The sequence below is a fragment of the Microplitis mediator genome, chromosome 10 (assembly GCF_029852145.1).
Source record: "Microplitis mediator isolate UGA2020A chromosome 10, iyMicMedi2.1, whole genome shotgun sequence".
NCBI classification, from domain to species: Eukaryota; Metazoa; Arthropoda; class Insecta; order Hymenoptera; family Braconidae; genus Microplitis; species Microplitis mediator.
This window is the reverse complement of record NC_079978.1, coordinates 4,314,947-4,327,553: the sequence shown is the minus strand read 5'-3', so window position 1 is coordinate 4,327,553 and position 12,607 is coordinate 4,314,947. Positions and strand designations below refer to the sequence as shown.

The following is a 12,607-nucleotide window of genomic DNA, read 5'->3' as shown; positions in this document are numbered from 1 at the left end:
TAGTAACAGTTACCGCGTTTATTTATAAACCAACCAGAGTTTTTAAATTTAAATTCTTATTATAGAATAGATCAGTTGAAGACCTTAAATAATAACAAATTCAAACTTTAAATTAACCTTTATCAGTTCCTTAAATTATTTATAATGTAAAATCAATTAACTTTTATAACAAAAGGTATAAAAGTTATTTTTATACTTGACCAGCAATAATTCATGAGATCCAAAATGACAATTGTCATCTCTAACACCAAATTCTATTACTCCGTACTAATTACTCCAATAAATTATTACTCCAAAATATTTGTATTCTTTTAATCACCGGGAACCCGACAAATTTCTTTATTGATGTAATGATAATGAATAATACAATTCATACGTATATATAAATTAATGTGACGTATTCTAGTTGTTAAAAATGAATACCGTAATTAATTATAATAAAGTAATTTTTTATCACAAACGATAAAATTCATTGTACAATATCAATTAGTGTCCGATAATAAAGATGTAATTGATGATAAAATTAATTTTACTTTGTACAACAAGTTGTCAGGTTTGATATCTAATCACACGTGACACAAATCATTTGCCTAAGCACACTATTACCATCGACGATGATGCATAGCTTACCGGATATTCCTCCAATAATCCTCGGAACAATCAAGAGGATCAGTAAATAGACAAGTTCCCATCAATTTACTTACCAATTTTTTTTTAATTAAAAAACTTTCGATTTATTTTTTCTACACTGAAAAAGAGCGGTGTTGAAAATGGTCATTTTAACTCCGCCCGGTGTTAAAATAAAATTACACCGGCGTAGGAGGAGTAATTCACCAATGTTAAAAATACCGGTGTTAAATCAGGGTAACCGGTGTAAAAGCGGAGTAAAATCGGTGTAAAAGCAGGGTAACCGGTGTAAAAGCAGGATAACCGGTGTAAAAGCGGAGTAATACCGGTGTAAAAGCTGGGTAAACTGCGTCCGCTTGGAGTATTAACTTTAAAGATTATAAAACACAAAAAATGTCAATTCTTTATGAAAATTAATAAAAATGTTTATTTATTAACAAGTATAGTGATCGAGTAAGTAAAAACATTCACAAAATAAAATATTTTAACACCGGTAAAGAATATCTACACCGGCGACGGCGTTATTTTAACACTGGTCTAGAATATTTACACCGGCAGCGGTGTTATTTTAACACCGGAGAATTTTTTTTAACACCGGTACAGAATATTTACACCGGCGGCGGCGTTATTTTAACACCGCTTTCGGTGTTGAAATTTAACACCTACACCGCTTGGACTTACCCCGGTGATTTTTTACAGTGTATATTTCGACAATATTTAATAATCATCTCACAGATATTAATTATTGTTATTTAATTGTTCATTATTGACTGATTAAGTCGGAAAAAATGAATTATAAATAAAATTTCAAGTTTAAATAACGAAAATAAATTATATAAAAATATCTTATGAGGATACTTCCGTATCGGAGTATCCTCAGAGTACATGAAGATGTGTGGCCTACAGTATAGCCGGATCTCCGATTTCTCGAATTGAGTCCAAGGCTAATACTTTAATACTTTCGCGCATCAGCCAACGTGTACAGTAGTAGAGATCTTCTCTTGGAACCAACAACATCAGCATCAGTGTCAGCATTAACACCAGCATCAGCTTTAAAATAACAAAGTAAAACCGTAATAAAAGTATATGGTAGCTGTGTCGAGACATCACGTTTTCCGGAGGACCAGCATGCGCTTTTTACATTTTTTTTTCTTTTGGCGCATTGGTGCAAGAAAATTCTCGGCTACTGCATCACTTCTCAAACACACACACTCTTAAACTGGGTTACCAGGGTAAACTAGAGCGTGGAGCGAATGATGACGAACAACATTCAAAATGGAATTGACAAAAACTAATCATATAACCAACAGTTAAATTAAGATGGATTTTTTTTTGTTATTCCTTATACTGTAAAAAATCGGGAGTGAATTCGGAGTAATTATGGATTTTATTTACATTCAAATTCACTCCGTCAATCGGAGTTCCGGAGTTTTAGAAAAAATGACTCCGCATTCGGAGTAAATGGGGAGTCAGTTTTTCCAGTCGAGTAATTTTGGAGTAATCGGAATTTTATTCAAACTCGCAGTTAATTTCACTTCGAACCGGATTTTCAAATTTATAATAAACTCCCCTTCGGAGTGAATTTTACTCCAAGGACATTAAATAAATACATAGCCATCCGATCCACATTCACTCTGGACCTCATCCGCGTTTACTCCGCAAAATTCCTGCAGTGTAATATTTAGTGAAAAAAAAGAATAAATTTCTATCTTATAATTCATTCTTGTTTATCAGTTAATGTGGTTCTGCTTAACACTTAATTATCTGTCATTACGGCATATTTTAAACGTAAGAGAATTGTAGTACATCGAGACATCTCGCGGTGAATTGCAGAAATCAAGTACTCCAATACCACTGATGATAAAATTTTGAATGCCATTTATTTAAATTAATCGAAAATTAATTTAATAAATTTTTCTTAACCGACAGTTAAAAATAATTTTTTTATCGCTAGTTAATTAAAAAAAAAATATGTAACCGATAAAATTTAAAAAAATCATTCCAATATTTTAATTCAACAAATTTTTAGTGATCAATTTAAGTGGAGTAACAAATCATCAGTGCAATTACACTAATAACTTATTAGTGATACATTTTAGTTAGCATTGATATTAAAAAATTATCAGTATATTAATTCGATTGATAATACGAAATCATTGGCTATCAACTGTAGAATAATAGATTATTTTTCAGCACATCAGCGTATTCCGATTGATAAAAATAATTTTTTATAAATGAATACCAGTAATCCACAATTCAGTACCGCGGAGATATTATTTCGCATTAATGTCATTAATATTTTATATAATTATTCAAAAATTCATCAGCCGTTTCTGTTATCACAATTATATTAAAATCCCAATGTGCGCATGTATTTAATATTTAATTGTCCTTCACTCTTTGTCATTAAATTTATCAACTGAATCCATTCTATGACAATTTTGAACAAACAAAATAGTTGCTTGTAATTAACGTGTAAAAATTTAATTTTATACCAATGACAAATCAGTTTTTACTTATGATACTAATTTATTTATGATTATTATCTATTAACTTCAGATAATATTATAATTTTAATGAGTGTAAATATTTCATGCATGTAATGTTAGAGTAATTATCGATGTCACTCAGAGACACAGTTATATAAGTAAGTTGCAAAATGCGTGTACGGATGATTAAAAAAAATAATAAAGATTGAGTGGGGAGAAAAAACGGATACATTTTATATGTTGAGTGTGGATAGTGTTTTTATTCAGACATTATTTGAAAGGCCAGTTGTGTTGCGACGACTCGATCAACCAGATCATTAATCGCTGATCCTTAATCGTTGATCGTTGATCGCTGATATTATCAGACACTTGATTTATTTAAACAAAAAATAATACTGGCTTTTTTTTTAAATATAAAATCATGGATTTACAGGCCTTAATATGTACTATTTTATTTTCATTTATTTTTTTATTAATTATGATAAATTTTTATATACATGGAACTAGACGAGGACGACTTTGTGATAAAATTCCTGGACCTAAATGGTATCCAATTATTGGTAATGCTTTGGATGTTATGGTTCCACTTGGTAAGTGAGCTTGATATTTTTTTTATTTTTAATTTACAAAAGCTCATAAATTTATAATTAAACTCTTTATTTATTTTAATTGACTAATTAATTATTTTAAAGAGGATCTTTGGCATTTTTTCCGACGTTCATCAAGGAATTATTATCCTGTTTTTAAACTGTGGCTTGGTTTTTGGCCGATAATTAATATTCGACATGCTGATGATGTTGAAGTATGAAAAATTATTTTATTTTTATTAATTAAAAAAAAAGTAATTAATTATAAAAAAAATTAAATTTTTATATAATTTAGAATTTCTTCTAAAAATATAAATGAGAAATAATAATTTTGTAAAAATAAATTTTGAATCGGACTCTAAAAATTAGAATATTTTCAGTCTTAATTAAAATTTTTTTTTTAAACTACTAGACAATAATCTGTTTCATTGCAATTAAAAAATAAAAAACTTTAATATCTAGACTTATAATTGTTCAGTATTGAGTCACAATTAAAAATACATTCGAAGATAAAACGATTAAACAATCGAATTTATCAGCTATCTTCGATTTAAAAAAACAACTTTTATAATAAAAAAACAAAAAAAACCCTGGTGGAAATTTTTCGGAATTTTTTCTGAAAAACTCAGTTCTAAAGTTTTAAAGAATTTTTCAGAGTTTTTCAGAGAAAAGTCCGAAAAATTTCCACCAGGGAATATTAATTATCATGATCCTGAAGTTAGCAGACATTTAAAAATTTTTGAATTTTTGTTTTTCAACAAATCAATTGCAAAAAAATAAAATAAAAATATGCACATGTAGAAAATTAAAAAAACTACAGGTGCAATTTTTTCAATTTTTTTTTTTTCATGGTTTATCGTCTAAAAAAACCCAAAAATTATTAGACGTCTGCTAACTTCAGTATCATTATTTATCAAAAGTTTTCCAATAAATAATTAATTAATAAAAAAAAAACACTTACTCAAACTATTAATCATGATTTCAATTATTTAATTAACAGATACTACTCAGTAGCAATAAAAACATCAAGAAAAGTTTATTTTACGATTATTTACATCCATGGCTGCATGATGGCCTGCTTACAAGTACAGGTAATGAGTGACATTAATAAATCAGTTATTATTCAATAAAAAAAAAATAATTACAAGTCTACAAGTAATTATTCACTAAGGCTGTAATTATGAGTAAAATAAAAAAAATTTTTTTAATAGGAAATAAATGGCGAAGCAGAAGAAAAATATTGACACCAGCATTTCATTTGCATAATCTTCATGAGTACATGGGTTCGATTACCGATCATACTGATCGTATGATTAACAAAATAAAATCAGAAGTTAAATCCGATGATGGAGTTATCAAGGAACTTTTGCCGTTGCTTACAACATTCACACTCAGTACAATTTGCGGTACTGTCTAAAATAATTTAATTATTTCATTAATTAAAATAAAAATTATTAATAAATGTTTTTAAATAGAATCAGCAATGGGAGCAACAGCCAAAGAAAATGACCCTGCTCAAAAATCCTACAAGCAGTCGGTTTACGAAATCGGTGAAATTTTTTACTACAGGTAAAATATTGGCCTTAACTACTTTTTTTTTCTCATTATAAAGAAATAACAATAATTTTTTACAGAGCTGTAAGACCGTGGTTAAAAAGTGATTGGATCTTTAATTTAACATCCAAAGGTCGCGAACAAGCTAAATCTTTAAAAATACTTCATGGGTTTTCTGATAAAGTTTGTTAACAAAAATATAACATTATATTTATATTATCGACTCATCAATAAGACAGATAAATTTATTTGTTTATTTTGTTTGGGCTGGTTTGTAGATAATAAAGGAACGGGAAAAATATCATGAAGAAACCAATGGTAAATATTTGAATGACTTTGTCTCAGGTGGAGTGAATTCCAGTTTACAAACTGATGAAAAAGGTAATTTGAATAAAGTATATATTTGGGGCAAGTGTGCGCATACTTTCCCCTACATGACTCTACTGCAAAAAATCGAGAGTGAATTCGGGGTGATTACGGATAATTTTATTTAAATCCGAATTCACTCCGTCACGGAGTTTCGGAGATTTTTTAAAAAATTACTCCGCATATGGAGTGAATAGAGACTTTGTCTTTTCAGCGGAGTAATTTCGGAGTGGTCTGGATTTTATTTAAATCCACATTCACTCCAATTCAGAGTTTTAATATTAAAAATAAACTCCCCTTTGGAGTAAATTTTACTCCGGGGGATTAAATAAATAAACAGTCATCTGTTGCGCATTTATTCCAAATTCGCTCCGGATTTAATCCGCGTTCACTCCTCAAATTTTTTACAGTGTAGTTAATTAACATAAAAATAATATTTATAATATTAAAAAAGTAACAATGATTTATTTGCAATAGTGAAACGCAAAAGACTCGCTTTCCTTGATCTTTTGATCGCTGCCTCAAAACGAGGACTGGGTGTTGACGATCGCGGTATCAGGGAAGAAGTTGATACCTTTGTTTTTGAAGTAATGCCGAATAATATTTTTTTTTTTATCGTTATTATATAATGTACCATAATTTAAACTAATTTTATTTTCAGGGTCATGATACCACGGCCATGGGAATGTTTTTTGCCATTTTACTTTTAGCGGAACATAAAGATATACAAGTAATATAAATTATGCTTGTAGTTTATTTTAATTTTTTGATGATTAGTCGAATTGATGACCGAAAAAAATTTTTTTAAGGCTCGAGCGAGAGCAGAAATAGACGCAGTATTAAAAGAAAGTAATGGGAAAATTTCAGTTGATGAAGTTCAAAAATTTACGTATCTAGAATGTTGTATAAAAGAATCATTACGACTTTATCCTAGTGTGCCTATCATAGCTAGAGAGATTCAAGAAGATGTACAATTAAGTAAATATCATTTATTTTAATTTAAATAAAAGTAAAAAAAAAAAAATTTTTTTTAAGTTACAACAAAATTTTATAGAACTCAATATACATCAAATATTTCAGTACATTTTTAATAATTATCAATTTTTTAAATTCATAAATTTTTAGAACATTGTTTCGTACCAAAAGGAGCTTTAGTAAATATTCATATAGTAGACACACATCGGGATCCAAATTTTTGGCCGCGTCCAAATATTTTTGATCCCGATAGATTTTCGTCAGAACGTACAGAAAAACGACATCCATTTTCTTACATACCGTTCAGTGGTGGCCCACGTAACTGCATAGGTAACACAATAAATTTATAAGTATAAATTTCTCTAAGAAGATTTTATTTATAACAAAAATAATAAATTTAATTATTGTATCGCAGGTCAAAAGTTTGCGATGCTTGAACTAAAAACTCTGATCGCTGGATTGTTGCATAATTTTTATTTAGAACCACAAGAAACAACAGCGGACATAAGCATTCTTCCTGATCTTGTTATCAGAGCAGCCCACCCAGTCTTCGTTAAATTTGTACCAATAAATAAATAAAATAAAAGCAAATACTAGAAGTTATTTTTTTAAAACAAATGTATATTTATTTTTTTCCCAATATCATCATATTATACATTTTTCTCACCAGATATTTTTATTCACCCCTAATACGAAGTGACTTTAGCGATAGACGTCAGATATATCCAAGGTTATCGTAACGTTAATAAAACTTCTCACGCGAATTATTCGATAAGTGATAAATATATACGTATTCATTTTAATACAAACATTATCGACATAACTTACAATTTTTTTTTTATAATTTTTCATACACGTGATATATGTTTCCATCAGTTAATCTCGAGACGTCGTCTATTAAACAAGTGTCTCGTTGTATAAATATACAACTTACTAAGCGCACAAATGGCTTCATTAATTTTAATATCTGTATTATTGTTTATTATTTATTATATTTATATAAGTGCCTTAAAACGGTCACCTAGAATAGTATTTTATTTGGATAAAATTCCCGGCCCTAAAACCATACCAATTATTGGTAATGCTTTGGATTTTTTAGTCACCCCAGGTATTTTTATAATTTAAAATTTTTTAATTATTTTAAATTAATTAAAAATATAAATAAATACTTAATATTTAGATCAATTGTGGGATACTGTGAGATCAATGAACGATAATTTTTATCCAATTTATAGAGTATGGAGTTTAAAAAATGGCGTCATTAATATTCGTCACCCTGATGATATTGAAGTAAAAAAAAAATTTACTTAATTAATATTTTAATGAAAATAATTTATTTTATGTGCAATAACATTATTTAATTTAATATTTAGGTATTGCTATCAAGTTCGAAAAATATTTCTAAAAGTATGATCTATTTCTTTTTATATCCTTGGTTTGGTACTGGTCTTCTTACAAGTACAGGTAAATATTTTATTAATGATATTTATATATATATTTAAATTTGATAATATTATTATTCGAGCTTCCTCAGGTCAAAAATTAATAGTCTATGATTTGTGGAATGTATTGAACACTAAACCAATTTGAAATACGTCAAAAAAATTTTTATTATTAATAAGGTAGAAGACCTAGTACTCAATTACTCCATATGTATATGTATATTTAGTCAAATTTAGTAAATATATATATACAAATACATGAGTGATCGGGTACTGGGTCTCTTACACAGTAAAAAATATTGTGTTAAAATCAACACAATCTGTGTGTTAGAAACGGTCCACACAATTTTTGTGTTATTTTTCAATACAGACTATTTGTGTTGAATTTTAACACAAAATTTGTGTTAAAATTTCAACACTTTTTTTGTGTTGATGTTAAAGTAACACTTAATAAATGTTGATAATATCAATTTTTATACTAAGTAACACTTTTGAAGTGTTGAAGAGTAAATCGATTAAAAATTTTAAAGTAACACAAAAAATTGTGTTGATTTGACACAAAAGATTCAACACAAAAATTTTAACACGGACCGTTTTTAACACAGATACACAATATTTTTTACTTTGTACCTTACACTGAAAAAATAATTAACTTTTGTAAAAACAATATTTTTTTGAGTGCGAATGTAGCAGACATCAGACAAATTTAAAATTATAAATAAATAGAGTAAATAATTAAAAAAATAAAATTTACAAAAAATGCACTTATCAATTTCAAAATTTTTTAAATGCGTATTTTTCAAAAATTTTATTTTATTAATTATTTACTCTGTTCATTAATAATTTTAAATTTGTCTGATGTCTGCTACATTCACACTCATATTTTTTTAAGTATTAAATCAATAAAAATTATTACATTATTAATTCTATATTTAAATTAGAAAATAATTTTCTTGATGGAAGAAAATCGAAATTTATTTACTATACTCCAAAAAAAAAATATCAGAATATCTCGAGCAGAGCTCGGATTTCTTCGATTAAGAAAGTGGTATTGAATAAAATTTTAAAATTTTTGCCTTAAAAATATAATAGGTTTAAAAATTTTAAATAGCATAATTTCTTGTAAGAAGAATATACAATATTTCTAAAAGTTCTTCTTTCTCTCAGTGACTAAAACAATTTTTTATTAAGATACCTAACTTAAGTATTTTTATGACTGAACAATTTTTTTTTCCTAATTTAGGAAGCAAATGGCAGAAAAGAAGAAAAATATTAACTCCAGCATTTCATTTTAATGTATTACGAGAATTTTCTGGTATTTTCGATCAAGAAGCTCGTCGTATGGTAAAAGATTTACAATTTCACGGACAAATTGCACTAGATCTCGTTCCTTTTATAACAAAATACACTTTAAATGCCATTTGTGGTAAACTTCCATAACTAATCATAAATATTTTTTTTGTGACAGTAACAATTTTTTTTTTCTTCCAAGAAACTGCCATGGGAACTTCGCTGGAAGGTAAAAAAAGTTCGATGGACAATTTCCAAAAAATTTATCGCAAAGCTATTCATGATTTGGGAAACTTAATGTTACACAGGTAATAATAATTACATAAAATTAGTAATTTAATGACACAACTACTCAATTTAAATTCAGATTATTGAGGCCCTGGTTACATCCAGATTTTTCATTTCACCTTTCACCTTCATCGAGACTTCAAACTAAATGTTTGGATATTGTTCGAGGTTTTTCTAAAAAGGTGACCCAAATATTAATCGACTTTTAAATTAATTGCTACTCAAACTATTATTCGCTAATTTATTTAAAAGAAAAAAAATATATAATTATGTAGATTATTGGCGAACGTAAAAAATACCACGAAGACACTAAAGGAATTCATTTGAAAGAATTAAATGAAAAAAATGTCGCAGAAGTAGATAAAGATTACGCGCGAAAAAAAAGATTGGCGATGCTTGATTTATTAATTGCGGCGATGCGGAACGGGCATATCGACGAAGACGGTATCTGGGAAGAAGTTGACACTTTTATGTTTGAAGTAAGCGTTACTTAATTTATTTCATGCGTATATTAATTTTTTGTATGATTACATCACACGCATACTAATAGACTAGCAGGTATTTAATTGACGATAAATTTATGCTGAATCATATTCACTTTCAGGGTCACGATACCACAGCAATGGGTATTTGTTTCACTCTTTTACTCCTTGCTGAACATAATGAAATCCAGGTTGCTAATAAATTATTAATTATATGGATACAAATAATTACATACAATTATGATATCTGATGTAAAGTTTGATAAAAAATTTTAAATTGTTGTTCATTATACAGGAACGAGTAAGGCAGGAATTTGATGATGTTATTAACAGTAATGATGGACAAATAAGTATCACAGAATTACAGAAGTTATCTTATCTTGAACGTTGTATCAAAGAAGCTTTGCGTTTGTACCCAAGTGTTCCTTTTATCTCACGTAATATCACCGATGACATGCAACTGAGTAATTTATTCTTTTCTTTTTTTCACTCCTTCTGAGCATGCAACTTTTGAAATTAGACTGTTTTATTCTGCAACATTTTTTTTACGAACTCACTGCTCATAATTTTTTGTTCATCTATAAGATAAATTTCAATATTTTTTATAAGTTTAAAATTCTATGCTTCAGAAACTTTAGGCATATATATGATCAATAATAACTGAATAAAAATAACAATTAATGAGATAAAAAAATTTATAATTTTTTTATAGAGAATATGAATTTTTTTTTTATCGTATACTAAATGATTTTAAAAAGTGATCAAGAAAAAAAAGTTGTTGCCAAGTAAAACAATTTTAAATAATCAAACTTAAATATTTTTTTCTATATTCGTATCATAAATTTCATTAAAAAAAATTCATCTATGATACTATTAAACTCCGACTGATCAAAATGTAGCAGTCACTTTTTAATGAACACACACGGAAAAAAATGTCGGCTCAAAGCCTACCAATTTTTATTATGCTGTCGACCAAACGTGAAACAGGAAGTGAACCATCCAAAAATTTATTATGCTCTTATAAAAAATTATTATGCCGCATCAAAATTATTATAATGTATGAAAGTAACTGTTATTAAAGCTTATCGATAAGTTTCTCGCGCGTAGTGAGTGTTGTGATACAGCATAATAATTTTTCGTATGAACACAATAACTTTTTGGATGCTTCCCTTCCTGTTTCAAGTTTGGTCGACAGCATAATAAAAATTGGTAGGTTTCGAGCCAACATTTTTCTCCGTACATACTTTTAAATTTATCAATTATAACAATGACATTAAGCCGCTCCAAAACTTCCCTATGCACAGACAACTCTGTGGCATTTCTCTACCCAAAACATGTATATCGTAAAATAAAACTATCCTTGAACTGATTACTCCAAAACATCTCTATCCAGAACAACTCTCCTCAAGCTCAAGCTTTGCTCCGACATTTCTATTCAATGCGAAGACTATTTGAAATAACACTTTTCATTATTAATTCAGTTACCGATGATTTTGTAGCTGAGTTAATGGCAGATTGCCATGTCTACTCAGAACCTAACTACCTCGTACTAACTTTATTGAAAAATCGTTAGCCCTAATAGCTCAGCTCAAAAATTTCTTGATTCTAAGATTTCTTTACTCCATTACAACATTATTCCAAGACAACTCTACCCAAATTTCTGAGAAGAAGAAAGCATTTTCCTGCTTACTGAATTGTTTACTTTTTTTCAAAAGTTTGGGTAGAGATGTCTTAGAATAATGATGTAATGGAATAAAGAAATCTTGGAATCAAGAAATTTTTGAGCTGAGTATTAGGGCTAACGATTTTTGAATAAAGTTGATACAAGGTAGTTAGGTTCTGAGTAAACATGGCAATCTGCCGAGTTAATAATGAAAAGTGTTTTTTGAATAGTCTTGGCATTGAATAGAAATGTCGGAGTAAAACTTGAGCTTGAGGAGAGTTGTTCTGGATAAAGATGTTTTGGAGTAATCAGTTCAAGGATAGTTTTATTTTACGATATACATGTTTTGGGTAGAGAAATGCCACAGAGTTTTCTGTGCATAGAAAAGTTTTTGAGCGACTTGTCATAATGCCATAATCCATAACAATCATAAGTAATTTTTTATAACATAAATTATTAAAAATATAATTTCAGGAGAATATTTTATACCAAAAGATATAATGGCTCATATACACATCTACGATTTACACCGGGATCCAAATTTTTGGCCCGATCCGTTGCGTTACGATCCAGACCGATTTTTACCCGAAAATATCCAAGGACGACATCCGTTTTCGTATGTACCGTTCAGTGCAGGACCGCGTAATTGCATTGGACAAAAATTTGCAATGCTAGAATTGAAAGCAATAATAGGTCATTTGATACACAATTTTTATCTGGAACCCATCGATCTGGCAGGTGAAATTCGCATGCTACCAGATCTGGTATTGAGACCGAAAAATTCAGCCCGCATAAAATTAACTCCCCGTCAATAAATTATCAATAAATAAAATAAAATAAAATA

At 28.4% G+C, this 12,607-nt stretch overlaps 1 protein-coding gene across 1 annotated transcript; it reads left to right on the top strand.

Moving 5' to 3' along the window:
- The first annotated feature begins 3,354 nt into the window (after positions 1–3,354).
- On the top strand, positions 3,355–12,604 carry LOC130675767 (uncharacterized). Its single transcript, XM_057481609.1, has 22 exons — positions 3,355–3,706; positions 3,809–3,918; positions 4,704–4,794; positions 4,915–5,109; positions 5,179–5,272; positions 5,338–5,440; positions 5,536–5,638; positions 6,101–6,210; positions 6,285–6,353; positions 6,433–6,601; positions 6,749–6,928; positions 7,014–7,170; positions 7,522–7,706; positions 7,779–7,888; positions 7,972–8,062; positions 9,284–9,466; positions 9,533–9,638; positions 9,698–9,800; positions 9,894–10,097; positions 10,223–10,291; positions 10,396–10,564; positions 12,238–12,604. The coding sequence occupies exons 1-22, from the start codon at positions 3,538–3,540 to the stop codon at positions 12,576–12,578; spliced, it is 3,111 nt and encodes a 1,036-aa protein (XP_057337592.1). The 5' UTR covers positions 3,355–3,537; the 3' UTR covers positions 12,579–12,604.
- The last annotated feature ends 3 nt before the right edge of the window (positions 12,605–12,607 follow it).